Raw genomic sequence first — 19,257 nt, 5'->3', positions numbered from 1 at the left:
TAATCAACAGATATTTTTTATTGGTCCAAAGTATTAAACCTATATTTTTTTAAAAATAGTTAAATGACTCAATCATATAGTATAATGTTATAAGATATAAGTATGTATGTAGGAAGTAGTATAATGTTACATGTGTTACATATTTTGTACATCATACGTTGTTATTTCGTAGTACATAGTACATTACAATATAATATGAATATTGACGACGAATTACCCATTCAAATTTATTCTATAGCAAAATACAAACAGAGAAATTTATGTTGTACATAAATTCGCTTGCACGATATTTCTACCTACATTGAAATATACTACTCCACAAGTATGAAGTGAAGTACTTACTATAAACACAAATTGTATTGCACCTGCCAGCGCAATAAGTGGCTCGATTTTATGAGTATGTTTTATTATTTCAAATCCACATTTAAGGATACTCCAGTCATCAGACTGGATGTGTGCTCATATTTTATTATTATTTTAAATTATAAATGAACAAAAAGTATTTGTGAGATATGTGTACGTGAAACAAAAAAAGTCTGTATACAGTGCAAAAAATAGATCACGTAAGAGGATAAAAAAACGTTTGGTTCCTATATCTAGTATAGTACAGTGTAATTGAGTTAAATTTATTGAGATATTAAAAAGAAAAGTAAGACAAAGTTAGGGTTAATATAATGGATTTACAAGATGGTTTAAGTATGCGGAGTGTGGAGTGATCGGATAAGCAGAGATTGGTTAAAAATACGCAACCGGGCAGCATGTATGCCTAAATGGCTGGATGTGTAGGAAGCTAGGAGGGCATGTCGATACAGGGTGCGGCGTTCCTCTCTTTTTGTTTATTTCTGCGGCTTCAGAGAAACGATTTCATGTTAGCAAAACCATTTTATTCATAGATGAATCGTTTCACCCTATTGTAGCTCAAAGCATTCGCAACAGTGAATATTCTATGTATATAATTATAAATTAAAGTTGTTTTGTATGAAGCTACATATAATTACTAATTAATAAAACGTTTCAAAATACAGTTTTTCACAATAAATCTTAGTAAGAAAATATTATTTAAATTTTAAAATACGATTTTATTATTTTTATAACATAGTTAATATTTTATGTTTTTTTTAATCAAAAGGAGATTTTACCTTTTTACAAATGCGCATAGTGAAATATTAGTCATAAATTACAGAATTTAAAAATTATATTTTCACAAACATATTTTACTATCTTTTCATGTCTGATCAGTATATGAAAACAAAAGTTATTCAAACGGTAAGTTTTAAAAAATGACAATTTTAATTATTCCTTTACACCGACACCCATAGATATTTTATGGCTGAAAATTACTCCTAATCTGAAGCCAGTCACGGCTCGCCTGTGGATAATCTTTCTCCTACTGAAACTATTCGGTGCTGCTCCATAGGCAGCTGCCACTGATTTTTTTTTACCCAACCTCATTGTTTCTCTAAGTGGTTATCACCCAGGTGACCATTAAGATATATTCCATCAAGGTAGCTCAATTCGAGCCTTAATTTTTTAAAGATGTGACGAAAATCTGGAGGTTCTTTTTCGCTCATTGAAATGAATCTCGTTATAATAATTAACTCATCAAGAATCAGAAATTTTTACTTCTGAACTAAATGAACTGTTTAACACATAGAAATGGTGGTATACTCAACTTACAGGCCGATGGTACATACGACACACAGTCTTCTCTCTCCTTCTGGGCAAGTCGGTTCGAAAACGGAAGGAACTTTCGGTGCGAGGCTGAGAACCTGGTCAGCAGACAGGAAGCAGAGAGACCTCTCCACGCAACCAAGTTACTAGAGATACTTTGTAAGTATAATGTTACATATTTACAATTTGTAAATTAAAAAAAGAGTACTTTTATTTATCCCCTTTTGTTTATTTTGCTTTTTTTTAAATTATTAATCACCTTTCTACTTTTGAACAATTTTTATGGAATGCAGTAAACGGTCAAGTGTCACCCGTCTATTTATATGTCAATATCTATTACTTCACTGCTGTCAAAATGTTCGTAAAATCGTGTTGTTCGCACTTGGTATTGTTAAATAACATTATTATTTAATCGTTTCGCTCACACTTTTTATAACAAATTAATAAGTTAGTGTAAATTTAAAAATTTGCTTAGATTATTTATAGAAGAGACAGATTTAAGCTCCTTTTTCTTTTAGCACATGATCGCTAGCTTTTTACTTTTTCATCTTCTTTATGTTTTCAAGTTTTTAATTTTATTTTTTTAAAAATTGTTTACTGAGAGTCAAGTATTTTTATGTATTTTATATTTTTAAAAAAATGTATTTTGTATTAACTAATTCTACTTAGAAACCCATACCCTTATACCCTGTAGTATGACTATTTTATTTTGTATACCCACACACAGGCATGCCTTTGTGGGATCTTTTTTTGTATTCATTTTTAAAGTTTATTAAAAAAAAATTGTATTTGAATTTATGCTATGTAATGCAAAAGAATTTAAAATAAAGAAAAAATACATAAATATAAGATATGTACTTAAATATAGTTTTAATTAGCTGTATTCACTCATTTGTCTACTGGCTTTTGCTGTCGACTATAATAAAACCAACCAACAAAACTAAAGTTTCTGGTATTCTAAATTAAAATGATTATTTCAGATCCACCTCTTGCTTCCGTTCGACCGGATAACATCACGGTTAATGAGACGGCCGACGTGCTCTTGTTCTGCGAGTATGAAGCCAACCCTGCATCCCTCACCAGCGTCACTTGGTAAGTCAAAACGTAGTTAATCCAAAATCTTCCCCTGATTATAAAATACATTTCTTTCATTTTATGAATTCCTATATGAAAAGTTTTAAAAAATCCTAATAATGATATTTTGTGACTACAGGATACAAAATGGAAGGGACTTAAACCTGGCTACAGAACCTTGGAAGTATGAAGGTGGAACCACCGAGCAACAAGCCCTTCTCATCAGGAATAGTTCTGCGAAGGACCGAGGATCCTTCTCCTGTAAGCTGTCCAACGCTGTGGGAACTAACATCAGTCCTACTTCCATACATGTCGACATACATTGTAAGTTTGTTTTTAAACTATACCATCTAAATCATTAAACATATATTACTTATTTTCTGTCTAGGGAGCAAAATATTGCTCTTTATCTGTTGTATCATTTCCTTTATTAATGTTTACTGTTATCATCAAATAAATACTATTGCTGTTATAATTATTCATATTTTTCTTAAGTGACTTGTGCACATTAGTCAAACATATATCAACTTTACAACACTTTGAGTGTGTCCAAATACTTGTTCTTGTTCAGAACAAGTATTTGGACACACTCAAAATATTGTAAATAAATTATCTGGTCAAATTATAAGCTTAAATAATAAAAATTAAAATGATACTTTCTGGCTTTTCTCGTGTGTGTGATTATAATCCAGGGTTCGAACCTCACATACTGATATAAGAGTTTCTGCTCAATAAAAAGCTTCTTTTCTTCTCACCAATAGATGTCTCTAGTGAAGCTCTAGTGATTCAATAACAATGTTTCTGAATTGGTTCATATATGTATATAGAACTTCCAAGATTTTGAGTAGTGTGGTTGTCAATAATGGGTAGAATTGGTGAATGTTACACGTGTGTAAAATAATCACTTAAATCAGCCTATGACGGTCGTCAGCCCCGTAAATGCCCAGACTTCCATATTGTTCTTCATCTTTGATGAGATGTCAAAAAATAATACATATGTAAACTTGTTAAAGAAAGATTATGCAACCCCGAGCTCTGTAACTATTGCTGTTATTCTCTTTTCCTTACTACTACTTCTTCTCTACCTCTTTTTTCCATTTATTGGTAATATTTTTTACCCTGAGATATTTAGTTGAATGTATCTCATGAAATAAATTTCATGCCTAGAACAAAAATCAATATCACTTTGCCAATACATATTATCAAATTTAATGCTTTTTCATTCTTCGTTTTTGTTTTTATACCATTAGTTGCAGATGGGGGTCAGAATTTTTCGAAGTAATATTATAAACTTACATAAAGTTTCAAACTCGACTCTTTATTCATTTTTTATTTTTTTTGGTAAACTAAAAAATATTTATTTTTAGTAATTAACCCGATCCGTAGTGTAAGTCCGCCTCCGCAGTGTAATGGTCAGCACGCTCGGCTACCATTCTGGTGGTCCCGGGTTCGATTCCCAAGGGGTAAAATAAATATAAGTGATTTTTTCAATGTAATATTCATTCAATATTACCCTGGACTGGTACCTGAACCGGAGGGCTGATCACCTTCCCTTCATATGTAAACGATCAAGATAACACTGTTTATATGACGCGCAGTGCCCTATGCACCATTGGGGTGCAGATTATTATTATTAATTAACCCGCTACACAGATACGCTTACCCGTTACATTACAAGAATGAAAAATCTAGCTTTTTGTTGTAATAATAAAAATTACATAATAAAAGCGTGTTTGTATGGAATGTTTCAGACAAGCCGGAGGTCCGCGTGTGGATGGAGCCGGCCGGCCCCGTGGTGGAGGGGGAGAAGCAGAACGTGACGCTGCACTGCGACGTCACGCAGGGCAACCCGCCCACCCTCAGCAGAGCCAAGTGGCTGCTAGACGGGGAGCTGCTCAAGCAGCTGCCCGACTGCAACCAGACCAAGGAGAGGCCGGACAGCCTTATCACAGGTGAGCGCCAAATCTGATATTTGTACAGCTATGATATTCGTGACAGCTTCATTCAAGAAGTTAAGAGGGTAAGTTGCTTCAAGTAACTAACTAACCGTCACGCCGCTTCCCTGCAGGGGTAGGCAGAGAGAATAGAACGCCGCACCACTCTGTCTTTGCAAACATTCTTCGCCTCTTCCACGTTCATGCATGTCCTCATACATACCCGCCGATTGTTACGACTCCTAACCTGTTCACTTTCAAGTATTTGGCATACCTGATCGTGCCGTGTTTTTCTCGGTCTTCCTCTGGTCTTTTTCCCACTTACATTCGCTTCATAAATTTGTTTTACCGTTCTTTCCTCACTCATTCGTTCTACATGTCCAAACCATCTCAACACACCTTTCTTAATTTTATCGATAATGCTTATCTCAGCTTTGCATTCTTTCTTTATTTCACTATTCGAACATCTATCATACATCGCACATTATTCTTTGTGTTTTGTCGCACATTCTTCTGAGAGATTGCATTTCGACTGCTTTCAGTCTACTTTTATCCTTCTTTTGCCAAGTAAAATAGCTTCAAGTATTTAAGACATATCCTTTAGGAGAACTGTGCGGATGATGAGGACATCTGGCGCCAGTATCTTGCTTACTGCGTGCAGTCCAACATGCTGACACGCCGCTTTGCCCACTGCTCCGCGCAGGTTAAAAATAGACTCTAGTTTTATGTACGCAGCAGTACGGCAGCGAGTTATGGTGTAAGTTTACACAGCGAAGCTTAAAGGATATGAAAATATGCTATAACAACGGATACAGAGCTTTAATGAAGTTACCCCGACACTGCAGCGCGAGTGGTATGTTTGCACCTACCACATTGCATGGGCTATTAAGGCACCGAGTGGTGGGCTTCCGGGAGAGGCTGATGAAGAGCCTCAACATCATCATAAAGTGGCTTGTGGAGCACAGATGGGGGCTGGACATGTGGTGGCACTGGAGCACAGTGCTGCGTTTGCCAGCGAGCGGATCTTCATCTACTACATCTCTCCAAAAAGAAAAAAACTTTATTTTAAAAAGAGAATTCTTTCGCCGTTCTTTATTATTATTATTATTTTGTTGTTAATTATTGTAATTTTAATTTCATTATGTAAAAAAATGTTGTAAAACAAATATGGCTGATGAGGTATTGCATCCATCGCTTTGTTCATTAGCTTGACAGCTGGAAATTTTTTATTATAATTATTACTTTTCGGATACTGACAGATGTATACCAGACACTTAGACGGAGAAACTAGACTGTTTTATTGCTTGTGAAAAACTAGAATGGCGACTTGGTTCTCAAATATTTAGACAAAATTGGTGACGTTTACAAATAATGAAATACAAGTGTCTCAGAATTTGCACTTGGCGGAAAGATTTTGTAATATTGATAACTAGTGAATATGGGTTACACCAGGATTTATCTTCAGAGAATCTGTATACTCATATTATATGTTGTGAGATGTTTATCTTATTTTCGCTTTTTCACAAACCTCCAATGCAAATAAACTGGTAGCAGCTTACACTATCGGCTGATTTCCTTTTAACCTGGTTCCCATCCTTCCGGTCCAAAATATTTTGCTACACTCGTAGTTTTATGCTCTGTAAAATCTCTAGAGAGTATTGTATTAGTGACGTTTTTTATATCGTGGACTTTGGGAGCTGAAATGTACTGAATATTTTTTAATTCTTACCGCACAGCTCAAACAGTGGTATTCATACAAGCAAGTCAAACATAGATAATGACTACACATGAAGTGGGAGCTGTATTGAATCTAGCATCCTGTCACCTAGTTAAAAAGGAAATATGTATATAGATAAACAAATTAATATGAATGTCTTATTCTCCCCTATTCAAAATGAACTTTTGTTGGTCCGATAGTTTATGAGAATGGCAAGAAACTAACAGAGTGTTTTGTTTAGATGTGGAAGACATGTGTGAGGACATTGACCCGTCTCGGCTGCTGCTGCAGCAAGCCGGACGCGGCTTCCACGGAAACTACACGTGTCAGGGAGGCAACTCCGCTGGCTGGGGACCTCTTTCGGAACCCACGGAACTACTGGTCTACTGTGAGTACACTTCTAAATATCAATTGTTCTGTTTACTCCATAATACATATCCCCTCTCCATGTGGAGGAAATTGAAAAATCTCTGCGGCTTCTGTCAATTGCCAGTTCCTTTGTATGATTTATATTAAATACTAGAACTGCCGACGGATTGTCAAAAACCAACATCTTGAGCGTGTAAATTTAATACCAACAAGCTCGGATTAAGGTGTGATAAGGATTCCATATGTCAGCCGAAAATATCAATTCATGCGTTGGTAAAAACATGTATTGATTCAAACACAACTATTAGAATTATTTCACAAATCTCCTATCAAAAATTTCAGGTTTAAAAGATTTTTGCACGATTTATGACTAAAAATTGGAAGGATTCCGTATATGTATAACCCAAGTAATATTTGCTCAAAATCAATCTTCAAAAAGTGTTATAACATAAACATTATACTGTTTGTATCGTGTACTGAGGATTCTGAATAATGGAACATGGGAAAATTCATCCTATTCGTAGTCAATAATTAACATAACTTTTACTTATGTACTTCATTTTGCTGATATTCGAACATTATCCTCATCATAATTAAATAATATTTTTCAATGAGAAAAATGCCTACATATGAGACGCATGATTTCAGATGAACCAGGTCCTGCGTCGCTGCGTTATTCTCCAACGAGGATAGTAAAAGGACAGGCACTGGTATTGACATGTTCCGTAGAGGATTATGGGAGACCAGCAGCAACGAGGTTTGTTATCACTTCTAAATACGCTAACTTGTACTAGCATTATGTTTTCATATGTGTTTAATATAAAAATTTATGTATCACTCAATTTGGAGTGCTTTGACAAAAAAATATATGTAAATGTATACTTATATATTAAAATTTTTGCTAAAAATGTTAAACTTCACTATCAAATAGAGTACTTATATAACATTTTGATATTTGAGTAATATGGTTATCAAAATCATGGCCAAATATTACACAGTATATAAATTGATCAAGAAAACAAACCAGTCGTGCATTGTTTGCTATATAAATACCTATACTTCTATATTTTCATGTAAATAAAACCTTCATTGAGTTTGAAACTCAAAAAGATATCATTAGGATTTTAATTCATTATAAATTAAGTGAAAAATCTTTGTTTCAACGTTTAATTGGAGCACTCTTGAGGTAGTATTTGAAATATTATATAAGAAATAATATAAGAATAATGAAAATATAAGAAGGATGAAAGTAGACAGAATGCAGTCGAAATGCGATCTCTCAGAAGAATGTGCGACAAAACAATGTATGATAGATGTTCAAATAGTGAAATAAAGAAGGAATGCAAAGCTGAAACAAGCATTATCGATAAAATTAAGAAAGGTGTTTGGACATGCAGAACGAATGAGTGAGGAAAGAACGGTAAAACAAATTTATGAGGCGAATGTAATTGGAAAGAGGAGCAGAGGAAAACCGAGAAAAACTTGGCACGATCAAGTATGCCAAATACTTGAAAGTGGTCAGGTTAGGAGTCGAAACAATCGGCGGGTGTGTATGAGGAGATGCATGAACGTGGAAGAGGCGAAGAATGTTTGCAAGACAGAGTGGTGTGGCGTTCTATTCTCTCTGCCTACCCCTGCAGGGAAGCGGCGTGGTGGTTAGTTAGCTAGTTTTGTAGAAATGGTTGCTCGCATCATGATATGTATTCATTTGTAGGTCAATACTATATTATTTACGTGGTGTTGCAGGTTCCGTTGGTACCGAGGCTCTCGGCTGGTGGCCGACGTGGTGACGGGGCAGTGGACCATCGAGCCGGTGTCTCTGGAGACGGCTGCCAACTTCTCCTGCATGGCGGTCAACGAGGCCGGAGCCGGTCGGGCTGCCACGGCTCTCATACAAGTTTTAGGTAATACTCAAATATATAATGAAATCATTCGCACAACTTCGAGACCCAGTACTTTTATATGAAAAAAAAAACAATATTTTACTTGTGTAATATATCCAAAATTAAACAAGTTTCATTGGATTTGAATTCTACATTTATTTATGTATATGTTAATACGTGACGCGTTTCGTCTTATTAAGACATTATCAAACAGGGTGTTTGGCTTAATTTTGGATATATTTATTACCTAACAATTCAATATGGAATTCTACCAACTGTCTGCAGTTACAATAAATATTTTACTTTTCACAACGTACTTTTACGATTTCAGCTCCACCTGCATTTATCAACAACTTCCCACCATACACTGGAGCTGTGTATAATTCACCAGTAAGTCAATATAATACTATTTAAGTACATCATATTATTTATTTTATACCCGTACTATGGAAGAGAATTTGTAAGGTGAAACAAATGGTTTTATTTATTGAATTATATTAGGGATTCTTATTCAGGTGTTGAGTACTAACTCATTAGTTGAATCGGTAGTACACATTCCAAAAAGTGGTTCTAATTGCAGTGAATTTTACAAATTAATTACACATATTTACCTCCACAAACAAGTGACGACAGAAGTGAATTGATATTTTACAGCTCAGTTTAAAACACCTTTCAATGAAGAAAAACAAAAGATTGGTGATAGAAAGACAACGTTTATATAAAAAAAATAAACAATCAAACAAAGAATGCACAACCAAAACTGTTTTAATTATTTCTGTGTGCCATCTTCTACTACCAGACTTTGGAGGATTCGAACCAAAACAAGAATGTAATGCCCTATTCGCAGATGTTCATTTATCTTATGAATACTCGTATATTGTTGGACTCATTCGAGTAAATGTACATTGCAGAGTATAAGTCTGTCTTGTCGCGTGGAGTGTTGGCCCCCTTGCTCCATCCAGTGGCTGAAGGACGGACGGCCGCTGCCCGCGGGGGGCTCCTACCGCAAGGTGGACTCCCTCGTGCCCCCCGACACCAGGACCAACGACTTCCAGTCCTTGCACTCCCAGCTGGTCAGTTCATCCAGCTTCTATACACATTTAACCTAACCTTACCTAGCATGATCCCATGCCATCCGATCATATTAATATATTATAGTAACTATCTCCAATCGCATATTTTATATTCACCTATTTTGATGACTTTATTGCTTATAAACTGAGCTGGTGCATTGATAACCACCAAAAAAAACATATTGGATTATACCTCAATAATGTTTTTGCTTTACACACAATTTAAACTATACATCGCTAGATATTAAAAATATTTTAAAAAGACGAACTCAACAAAACAAGATGACACCTACAAAATCAGTTTTTTCTTATGAGAAATATTATTTGAAAAGATGAAACATTCAGTACTTTTGTATACAACTAGCACAAATAATTAAATGTTACAATTACTGTATACATCTCTGATGCATAGTGATACTAGGTTCAGTATGATTGACTGATTATTGTTATTTTTTATGACATGGCTTGTTGCACCATATTATCGGGTTGTGGTCCCGTGGTTAGTGTCGCGGACTCAGAGTCTCAAGTCAGAGTTTCTCGGTTCAAACCCACTCTACTACAATTTTATACCTATTTCTAATAATGAGCCGCTTTGGCTCACAGAAATATGTAGTATGGAAATATTTGTGTAAATAATAAAAACACAAATGTTTCTCTTTTTGAAAAAAAAACAAAAAAAATGTTTCAGATTTGGGAACTATCCCAGTGGCCGGGAGGAGTTCTGGATAGAGTGAGGGATAACGCCAACTACACGTGTCGGTCCTCGGACAACTCAGCCGGACCGGGGGTCACGAGCTCTACTGTGTTTGGAGTCGAATGTAAATATCTTTTTTTTAACCGCTTACAATTATAGAATACCTGGATTCAAATTATTTTATACAATGGTGGTTCATTTTCTGTTCTTTCTTTTTCTTTGAAACGGCAAAATAATGATGCAATACCAGACATACACATTACAAACATGTTAGTCTGAAACAATTTGTTGTAGTTCAACAAAACCGATAAAAACCATCGGCCAGAAACAAAATATTTGTATGTGTAAATATCTAAATAAAATAGAAATGCATGTTTGAAGGCTTTGTAATAAAGAGAAAAATATTTTTTCATATTTTCAGACCCACCTGAAAATGTCACAGTCTCCAATAAGATGGTCTCAGTTATAGAAAACAACATTCCGGAGAAAGTTGTCTGCTATGCCAAGTAAGATTTTTAATACTTATTTTAAAAATAAATCCCTCTTCTCTAAACGAAAATCCGAATAAGACCATGTTTGCATTATTCACGAAATATGTAAACTAATTTTTAAAACAGTAATACTTCAAATTACACCGCAGGACGAAAAAATTTACGAGTTTACCTGCTGCCGCATGCCTTGACTTTACTGAACTCTTTTTCTAAGAAATCGTTTATCGATACCTCTTTCTTTTGTTCAATAAATTAAGGACGCTTTGTGTCACCTTTCTACAATATTTACATTTTGAAATGTCTCAACAGTCTTGTTTTACCCGCGTTTGAGTGAACATAATACAACAATCATGGAAAGTACAAAGCAAATGTCAATTGCTATAAAATCCAAAATAATCACACTGTTGCAACAAATCATATCTAATTGTAAAATATCTCGTCGAGTTGGGTATTCAGAAGGTGCAGTGAGGTTTTTATTTTAAAAAATTTATGAAACTGGATCCATAGAACGGAAAAAAGGAAGCGGACGGGGGCGCGTCTGCCCGAGATGATCGCTTAGTAAAAAAAATTGTTATGCGCGATCGATTTTTAACGGCACTTCAAATATACGCAAAGGTACAGTCTACCAGCAAATCAACGTTTTCAGTAAAAACAGTGTCCAGGCGGCTGTTGGAGCATGGTTTCCAAGCACGAAGTCCCGCAAAGAAACCATTACTGACGAACAAAATGAAGAAGGCTAGACTGGTTTGAGCGAAGGAGCACCGGAATTGGACCTTGGAGAATTGGCAAAATGTTATTTTCTCCGATGAATCAAAATTCAACCTTTTTGGTCCAGACGGCAGAAAGATAGTTCGACGAAAACCCAGGGAAAGATACCATCCGTCGTGCGTCACTCGAACCGTTAAACATTCACCCTACGTCATGATTTGGGGGTGCATGACAGCGTACGGTTTGGGACCTCTAAATTTTGTACAGGGTACGCTGAATGCCATCCAGTACAAAAAAGTGTTGAAAAACCATATTATTCAATAATCGAGGACATTATGCAGTATACCGCGGACCCGATTTTTCAGGACGATTCTGCGCCGTGCCATAGAGCCCGCACTGTGAGTACAAATATTTATTTTTTTAATGCATTTTGTGACAACTTGATAAATAATTTATTGTTTTTATTACAGATCAATGAATTTAATGATAAAATTTGCTTAAAATCGTTGACGTGGCCCGGGAATAGTCCTGATTTGAACCCGATAGAAAAAAAAATCAAAAAACATTGAGGAATTTAAAAAAAACTTGATTGAAGTTTGGGAAGAAGAAATAACATCAAAAATTTTAGATTCGCTTTAAGCTTCTTTAAATAATAGAATTTTACATGTTATAAAAAATAAATTTGAATTCACTAAGTATTAAATATTTTTAAATGTTATAAATATGTTTAAATGTAAAATATCTTAATTTAAAATAAAGCGATAAGAACCTACTTCTTAAATATGAATGAAAAAATAACATGTCTTTTATTATTCCATCACAAACACTCGACCATAAATGAACCGTTATGGATCTCTAAGGATCGGGTAATCTGATACCTGGTATATAATGGCAATTTCTAAGTACAATTCACGAGTAAGGTCTTTTATTTTAACCTTGAAGTAACGAGTAGTCATCACATATGTCAAACAATACAAAAAAAACTGATTAAATATCAAGAATAATTCATTATATTACATTATGTCAATTTTTGAGGGCTCATAATTTTTTTTGTCCTGCGGTGTAGTTGCTAAGCAATAAATATGTTTCTTCTTCTTCATCTTCTTGCTCAATGCTGAGCGTCGTGGTCTTCTGGAATGTCAGGCACTTGGTGCACAAGTCCTCTCCATTCTTCCCGGTCCTGGGCCAACTTGATGGCAGCGTTTAGCGAGGATCCGGTTAATTCCTTTGTAAATATACACACATATACACATTATTAAAAGAGAAATATTTATATTTCCGTAAATGGATCTCTGCCACTAGATGTCAGCTGTCAGCTCGCGCGTAATATCTGCAACAGGCATACCGGGACGATTGATTTATTTCAGGGGCAAGCCGGAGCCGTCCTACTCGTGGCGGAAGGCGGGGAAGGAGGGCGGCGGCGAGGGGACGGGCGCGGCGCTGGGCAAGGGGGCGGCGCTCGTGCTGGACCGCGCCGTGCAGCGCGCGGACAGCGGCGACCTGCAGTGCCAGGCGCTCAACAAGCACGGAGCCGCCACCACCACCACCTACCTCAACGTCATGTGTAAGCTCCTACACTTACTAACTTACTTCAGCCTTCTTCTTGTGTCCAGTATTAACTTCCACAGTTGTCTGCTGGACCCGACTCTCTTCTCACTTTCCCGACGTCATCGGACTGTCTTGCCTGGAGCCTACCTGCGCTTCTGCATCCTGTTCAAGGCGTCCAGTCAAGTACCTGCGTCCATCTATCCTCAGACATACGTGTCACAATAATATTTCAAAAAAGAGTTTAATATAAAAACGAAATGTAATCTTAAATAATAATCTCTTTTTTATTACAGAAACTCAAAGATCAAACATAAATATTTTAGCGTTACATGCAACATCCTCAACGAGTTAAATATAAGTTAAAATTCTAACATTTTTAATTAATGTTTTACTTAGTTCCACTATTTCTTGAAAATGACGCAAAATGCATCGAAACACATGTCACAGTAGATTTTAAGAAATAGTGGTATTTACTGAGTAAAACATTAATTAAAAATGGATAGATTTTACCACAAAGTGACTCCCGAATCGATTAATGAAATTAATTATTCTAACGTTAGATCGGTTCTTCTTTATGTGAACTACCGATAAAATGTTAGTTTATTAGTTATTCATAATTTTTTAAAGGAATGTCTTTTTAAAAATTCAGATAAACCAGAATGTGGAATAACTCAAAGAGAAACAGACGGGTATCAGGAACTAGTTTGCACGGCCAACGCGAACCCTACAGAAGTGAGTATTGTATATCTATTACACGTCAAGTTCAAAAAACCATCTAACATATTTTTTATAAACACTGAATTTACTTAAAAATTCCACATTTTCAACCTGTGAAGGTTAAAGGTGTAGAATTTTTACGTAAATTGTTATTAAAATCTAAAATAATACTATGAGTGAATATATTTATCTAATTTGACATTTTTGACATCTCATGATATATGAAAAAGATTATGGAAGTCTGGGTATTTACAGGGCTTATGACCTGTCATAGGCTGGTTAAGTGATCATTTTACACACGTGCAACATTGAACATTTATGGTAAAATTTCATTTTTCTCTAAGATTGATCGAGTAAAAGATGCAACGATTTTTAGTACTCTCTGTCTCTCCAAAATAGTAGTGAGCGAATGGGGAATTAATTGGATAATAGTAGCAGTGATGCGGTGGAGAGCGTAATACTGGGATATGAGAAGATGTGCTTGTTGCCGTACAGGTGACGTTTTCGTGGCGCCTGAAGAACGAGAACGACTCTCTGGGGCCAGCGGAGCTGGTGCGGCAGCGCGGCCTGCAGTCCGTGCTGAGACTCGACCCCGCTACCCTCGGCTTCCGGACCTACCTGTGTCTCGCCACCAACCAGGTCGGCTCGGGAGTTCCTTGCGAGAGGGACGTCGCAGGTGAGCTTAGCAAAATAATTGATATTTAAAAAAACACACTTAAAATTAACCAAGTGTTTTACCAAGAACTTCTTCTCCGTCTTATTCCTCATTGCTGAGGGTTGTGTCCCTTGCGGAAGCAATGACTCTTCTCCAGTTATCCCTTGACTGCGCTGCATGTAGCGCTCCAACCACCGAGGTGCCTGCTGCTGCTTTAATTTGAACGGTCCATCGTATGGGGGATCTTCCTCTCCCTCTCTTTCCCTCCAGGCTACCGATCACAACTAGTCGTTCCAGGCTATCCTCGTTGCCACGCGCAACGAGTCCAAAGAACTGGAGAAAATATCGTGTCAGTGTAATTTCCCATCTATTTCTAATAACATATCCATTTCGACTCGCCATTCTTCTTTTTCTAGCTGCTATTTCTACTACATTTCCTTTTCCATATATAACATTTACCTATATATTTAACCTTGAGCTCCTTAAACTTACAAAATGTAAATTCCAAAGAAATGCCACTTCACTTAGTACATACTTATAGTTATTGGTCGAGTTGATGTAACGCTCTTTGCACCATTATGGTACGAATAGATCTCAAAAAAATAATGTTGTTAAAAATAATGAATTATTTTTTTTGAAAATGAAATTTTTTCTTGAATAATGTATTTGTCATGTTTTTTTGCTAGCCAACCTGGACAAAATGAGTAAGTTTATAATATTACTTCAATATAATTATGTATTTTAGAGCACAGAAAAGAAAACATCGTAGTTTTGAAATAATATAGGCTGTTTAAATAGTTCATAGAATTGCTGGAATATTGGTCGGACTTTATTCAATACCAGAATCGAACATTTGGACAAAACGGTCGAAAGCACCAATATACTTACACAACATTTTGAGTATGTCCAAATACTTGTTCACAAAATCTGGATTATCTCCAATTACAGGAGTTATTTTCATATTATTTTTTTTACATCTCATCAAAGATGAAGAAAAATATGGGAGTCTGGGCATTTACGGGACTGATGACCGTAAATGCCCAGACTTCCGTATTCTTATATTATTTTGAGAAATAAAAAGACTTTGTTTTTTGATCCACTCACATTTTTATTAACTAACTAGTTTTGGCAAGAACCTCTTGCCCTGTTCAGGGTTTGATTTATGAGTCATAAATTAAACCTGAAGAGGGTAACAGGTTGTTGCCAAAACTAGTTGGTTAATAAAATGTGAGTGGATCAAAAAACAAAATCTTTTTATTTCTCAAAATAATATATCAATATGATCCACAAAGTTAATGCTTTCAATATTCAAAACATTCCATAGCCATCTTTGATAAGATGTCAAAAAAAAATAATACTTATACACTTAAAATCCGTACATCTAGCATATTATCATACACTGTGTCAAACGAATCTATTATTTGAACCTAGTTACACCATCTTTTGGCTATGAGTATGGCACCCAAGTGATATATTATACCAAAAAAACATACAAATTTGTTACATTAAACCGATAGGATTTCCTAATTAGCGTGTTTTGCTATTTCCAGCCGGGAGTGTCCCGTGGTGGCGGCGCTGGGAACAGGAGCCGCTGTTGTTGGGCGGAGCCTCCCTACTCCTCCTGCTCATCTTGCTGCTGCTCTGCATCCCGCTGTTCTGTTACTGCGCCAAGAGGAAGTCTAATAAGTGTAAGTCTCAAACTGTCTCTTCTAACTAAAGCGCACTGCTCTACATATACATCTCTTACAACGTAATGTTCTTCTAGAAAACAATATATGTATTCTTATTTACTCCATGAGCCGTCATGTTCTCAGCTTTCGGTAGAGATTTCCATCAAAATTTGTCATTATTTCCTATCTTGAGCAGTCTTAACAAATTAAAACATGGCTTATTTGTATGTAATCTCAGCGCATCTGTGAGTTTTTTTACATAACAGACAGTTTTGACATACTTAAATTTACAGGTAATCAATGATTTATTTCGTATTGTCTTTAAAAAATAAAACAACATTTTGAAAGTAAATATGCATGTTTAAAAAGTTTATAAAAATTATCCAAATGAAATGGATACGCTTGTTAAAAAATAACCAAAAAAAGAACAGGCAATAATTTATTATGTGTATAAATTTAGTTTGTATTTTTGGGCATATCAGCTATGAGCTGTGAATGGCTACATTTTCCCACGATTTTGTTGAGAAATGCAAAAGGTGTCAATTAAAATCATTTGGTTACTTATTAATTAATGTTTCATTCAATTGCTGCTTTGATTTATGCGGAGCAGATAATAATCCAGTGGAAATAGAAGAAAGAGAAAAGTAAGTTCTTCTCGACAACTTTATTCTTCAATTATATATGTACCTACCTTTATATGATATATATCTATTTAGTGTTATTTTGTTATGTTTGCTAAATAAAATATTCAACGGATTTCATCAGTTCTGAGATAACCTAAAAATTCTGGAGCGCACGACAATAATGAAATACGCTCCTCTTTGTTATTCCGAATGCGCTAACTGTTACATTTCAAGTGTGGCTTTGTAACGATATTTATACTCGCTTTTAAAAAATATTCTTACAAAGTGGTAATCCACTTTCTTAGAACATTTTAAATAACTTTTAACTGTTAATCTAGATATTTTAAATCAAAATCGATCCAGTGATAAAAACTGCATTATTGATTTCATGGGGTAGGTCTTTTTCTTGTCCGAGCATTATGTTTTTTTTATTGTCTTCATAAATCAAAATCGTATTGATTGTCAATTTAGAATAAATTGATAGACATCGTTGACATTCTAAACAAACTTAAAAATTGTCGTTGATTATTTATTTATGGTGTATAATAATAATAATAATCTTGGATAATTTATATGGCACCATTTTCGTAAAATACTACCTCAAGGGCCCTAAATATGTATGCTATAAATATGTTAAATGATTAGTTTAGAGCTTAATAAGAAAAACGTGTTCTTATTATTGTTTTTATAATTATGTTTGTATCTTTTGACTTTTTTTATCTTAATATATTTCTTCTTTTATTTAAAAAAGTTGTTATTATTATTAATCTATACCTTTACATTATTATCATATTTTTTTAAGTATTAATTTATGAATTATTATTATTTATGTATTCTATATGGAACTAGCTGTAGCGGACGGAGGTATGGAGAGGACTGCTTCATGGCACACACTAACAATGCCGTATACACAATGTTAGTAAGTCTACTCACCCCTCTCTGTTCCTCCGGCTACTAACTCGACCCGACCGGACTCAATGTAGACTCTAATATTCTGGTGTGACTAACAATACCGTATACAATGTTAGTAAGTGTAATCATCCCTCTCTGTTCCTCCGACTACTAACTCGACTTTAGTGGAAACAATCCAACTGGACTTAATGTAGACTGTAATATTCTGGCGTTTACACAATATTCTTCTTTCTCTGTTTCTCCCGCTCTAATGCAAGCGGGACTCGACAAGATTCTCATACATAATCCAGCAAGACTCACTTAAGACTAATTAACACGATTGGCGTACTCCAGCAGGACCTTACTAGTATCCTTAACAGGATCTAGTAAGCTATCTGCACTTGACACTCCAGTTTGACCTGCCCGGACCCCAATACTTCAACAGAACCATAACGCTTACCTAGTCTCATATACTCTAGTAGGATCTTGAAAGTACTACAAGACCTACTCGAGACTCTAACCTTCTAGTAGAACGTTATTAATACTATGACAGAGTTCTCGACTCTAACGCTCTAGTGGGAATCTACTTAAACTCTAGGCGGAGGGACGCGACACGAGGTGCTCCCGTCTTAGTAATAATTAAGCCACTGTCATTTGGTCTCCGTTTCAATCAAATGCATACCTTAGTATTTTGAAATATTGAATTACTATAATTGCGATTGTTTGAGTAACGACTATCTAGAGTTTTGAAAACATGTGACCAGAATACATTGGCTCGATTATAACACACTATATTCCTTAACCAAAGGAAATATATATCCATTAATAATTCATGTGTATAATTATTGTAACACCTGCATACGTATAGTTCTAATCCATTTTATTTGGCTGTGCAGATTTTTAACCGCACTAACACCGGATGTTCTGCGGCTAACATCGCTTAACACAGGTACTGTGAACAACAATACCAGAACACAATTTTTCTTTTAAATTATGTAAATATAGGTACTAATGTATAATTTTTATGATATACGTTATGTACGTGTTATAAATGTACGTAGTGGTTTAGCAAAATTCGTAAATGCGGTACCTGTATAGCATTATTGAGAAGAACAAAATTTATTTGAAGTCGCAATCTCCATTAGTCTTATTCCAAAGCTTAAGAACAAAAAATGTGATTTATCTATTTGTGTATAAAATGATGGTCTGTTTTCATATAATCAATTGAAAAAATACAGTTAATAAAAGTTTGTATTCGGATTACAAACAGTGCATAGAATGACATATATCTGCGTAACAATTGCAAAGAGCTGCCCAATTCAAAAGAGGAAGGATTGAAAAAGCCATCAACATCAGCTGCTGCAGAATCTAACTGCAGAAATAAATCACACCGTGTTTTCTTGAAACTGCTAGAAATAATAAATTATGTGACATTCTATTCTTATATTTTGGAAAAGATAAATCATATTGTCACTTCGAGAAAAAAACTATAAACTCTCGACAAAGCTATAAAGATGACACTTTTACAAATTTTTGAAA

At 35.2% G+C, this 19,257-nt stretch overlaps 1 protein-coding gene across 1 annotated transcript in view; it reads left to right on the top strand.

Moving 5' to 3' along the window:
* Window positions 1–19,257, top strand: part of LOC148306059 (hemicentin-2-like) — an 81,203-nt gene that overhangs the window by 54,447 nt on the left and 7,499 nt on the right. Inside the window, exons 5-19 of the mRNA XM_088265662.1 lie at window positions 1,680–1,830; window positions 2,652–2,763; window positions 2,885–3,069; window positions 4,497–4,697; window positions 6,638–6,784; window positions 7,414–7,522; window positions 8,512–8,669; window positions 8,980–9,038; window positions 9,560–9,721; window positions 10,410–10,539; window positions 10,837–10,921; window positions 12,982–13,178; window positions 13,812–13,894; window positions 14,375–14,555; window positions 16,085–16,222. Of these exons, the coding sequence (XP_088121788.1) occupies window positions 1,680–1,830; window positions 2,652–2,763; window positions 2,885–3,069; window positions 4,497–4,697; window positions 6,638–6,784; window positions 7,414–7,522; window positions 8,512–8,669; window positions 8,980–9,038; window positions 9,560–9,721; window positions 10,410–10,539; window positions 10,837–10,921; window positions 12,982–13,178; window positions 13,812–13,894; window positions 14,375–14,555; window positions 16,085–16,222 (2,098 nt within the window). The remainder of the gene's footprint in view (window positions 1–1,679; window positions 1,831–2,651; window positions 2,764–2,884; window positions 3,070–4,496; window positions 4,698–6,637; window positions 6,785–7,413; window positions 7,523–8,511; window positions 8,670–8,979; window positions 9,039–9,559; window positions 9,722–10,409; window positions 10,540–10,836; window positions 10,922–12,981; window positions 13,179–13,811; window positions 13,895–14,374; window positions 14,556–16,084; window positions 16,223–19,257) is intronic.

Source organism: Brachycentrus maculatus, unplaced genomic scaffold (assembly GCF_059751285.1).
Source record: "Brachycentrus maculatus isolate JH-2025_06_01 unplaced genomic scaffold, ASM5975128v1 h1tg000256l, whole genome shotgun sequence".
Classification (NCBI taxonomy): domain Eukaryota; kingdom Metazoa; phylum Arthropoda; class Insecta; order Trichoptera; family Brachycentridae; genus Brachycentrus; species Brachycentrus maculatus.
Note: the sequence above shows the minus strand (reverse complement) of the source record. Positions and strands in the feature narration are given on the sequence as shown.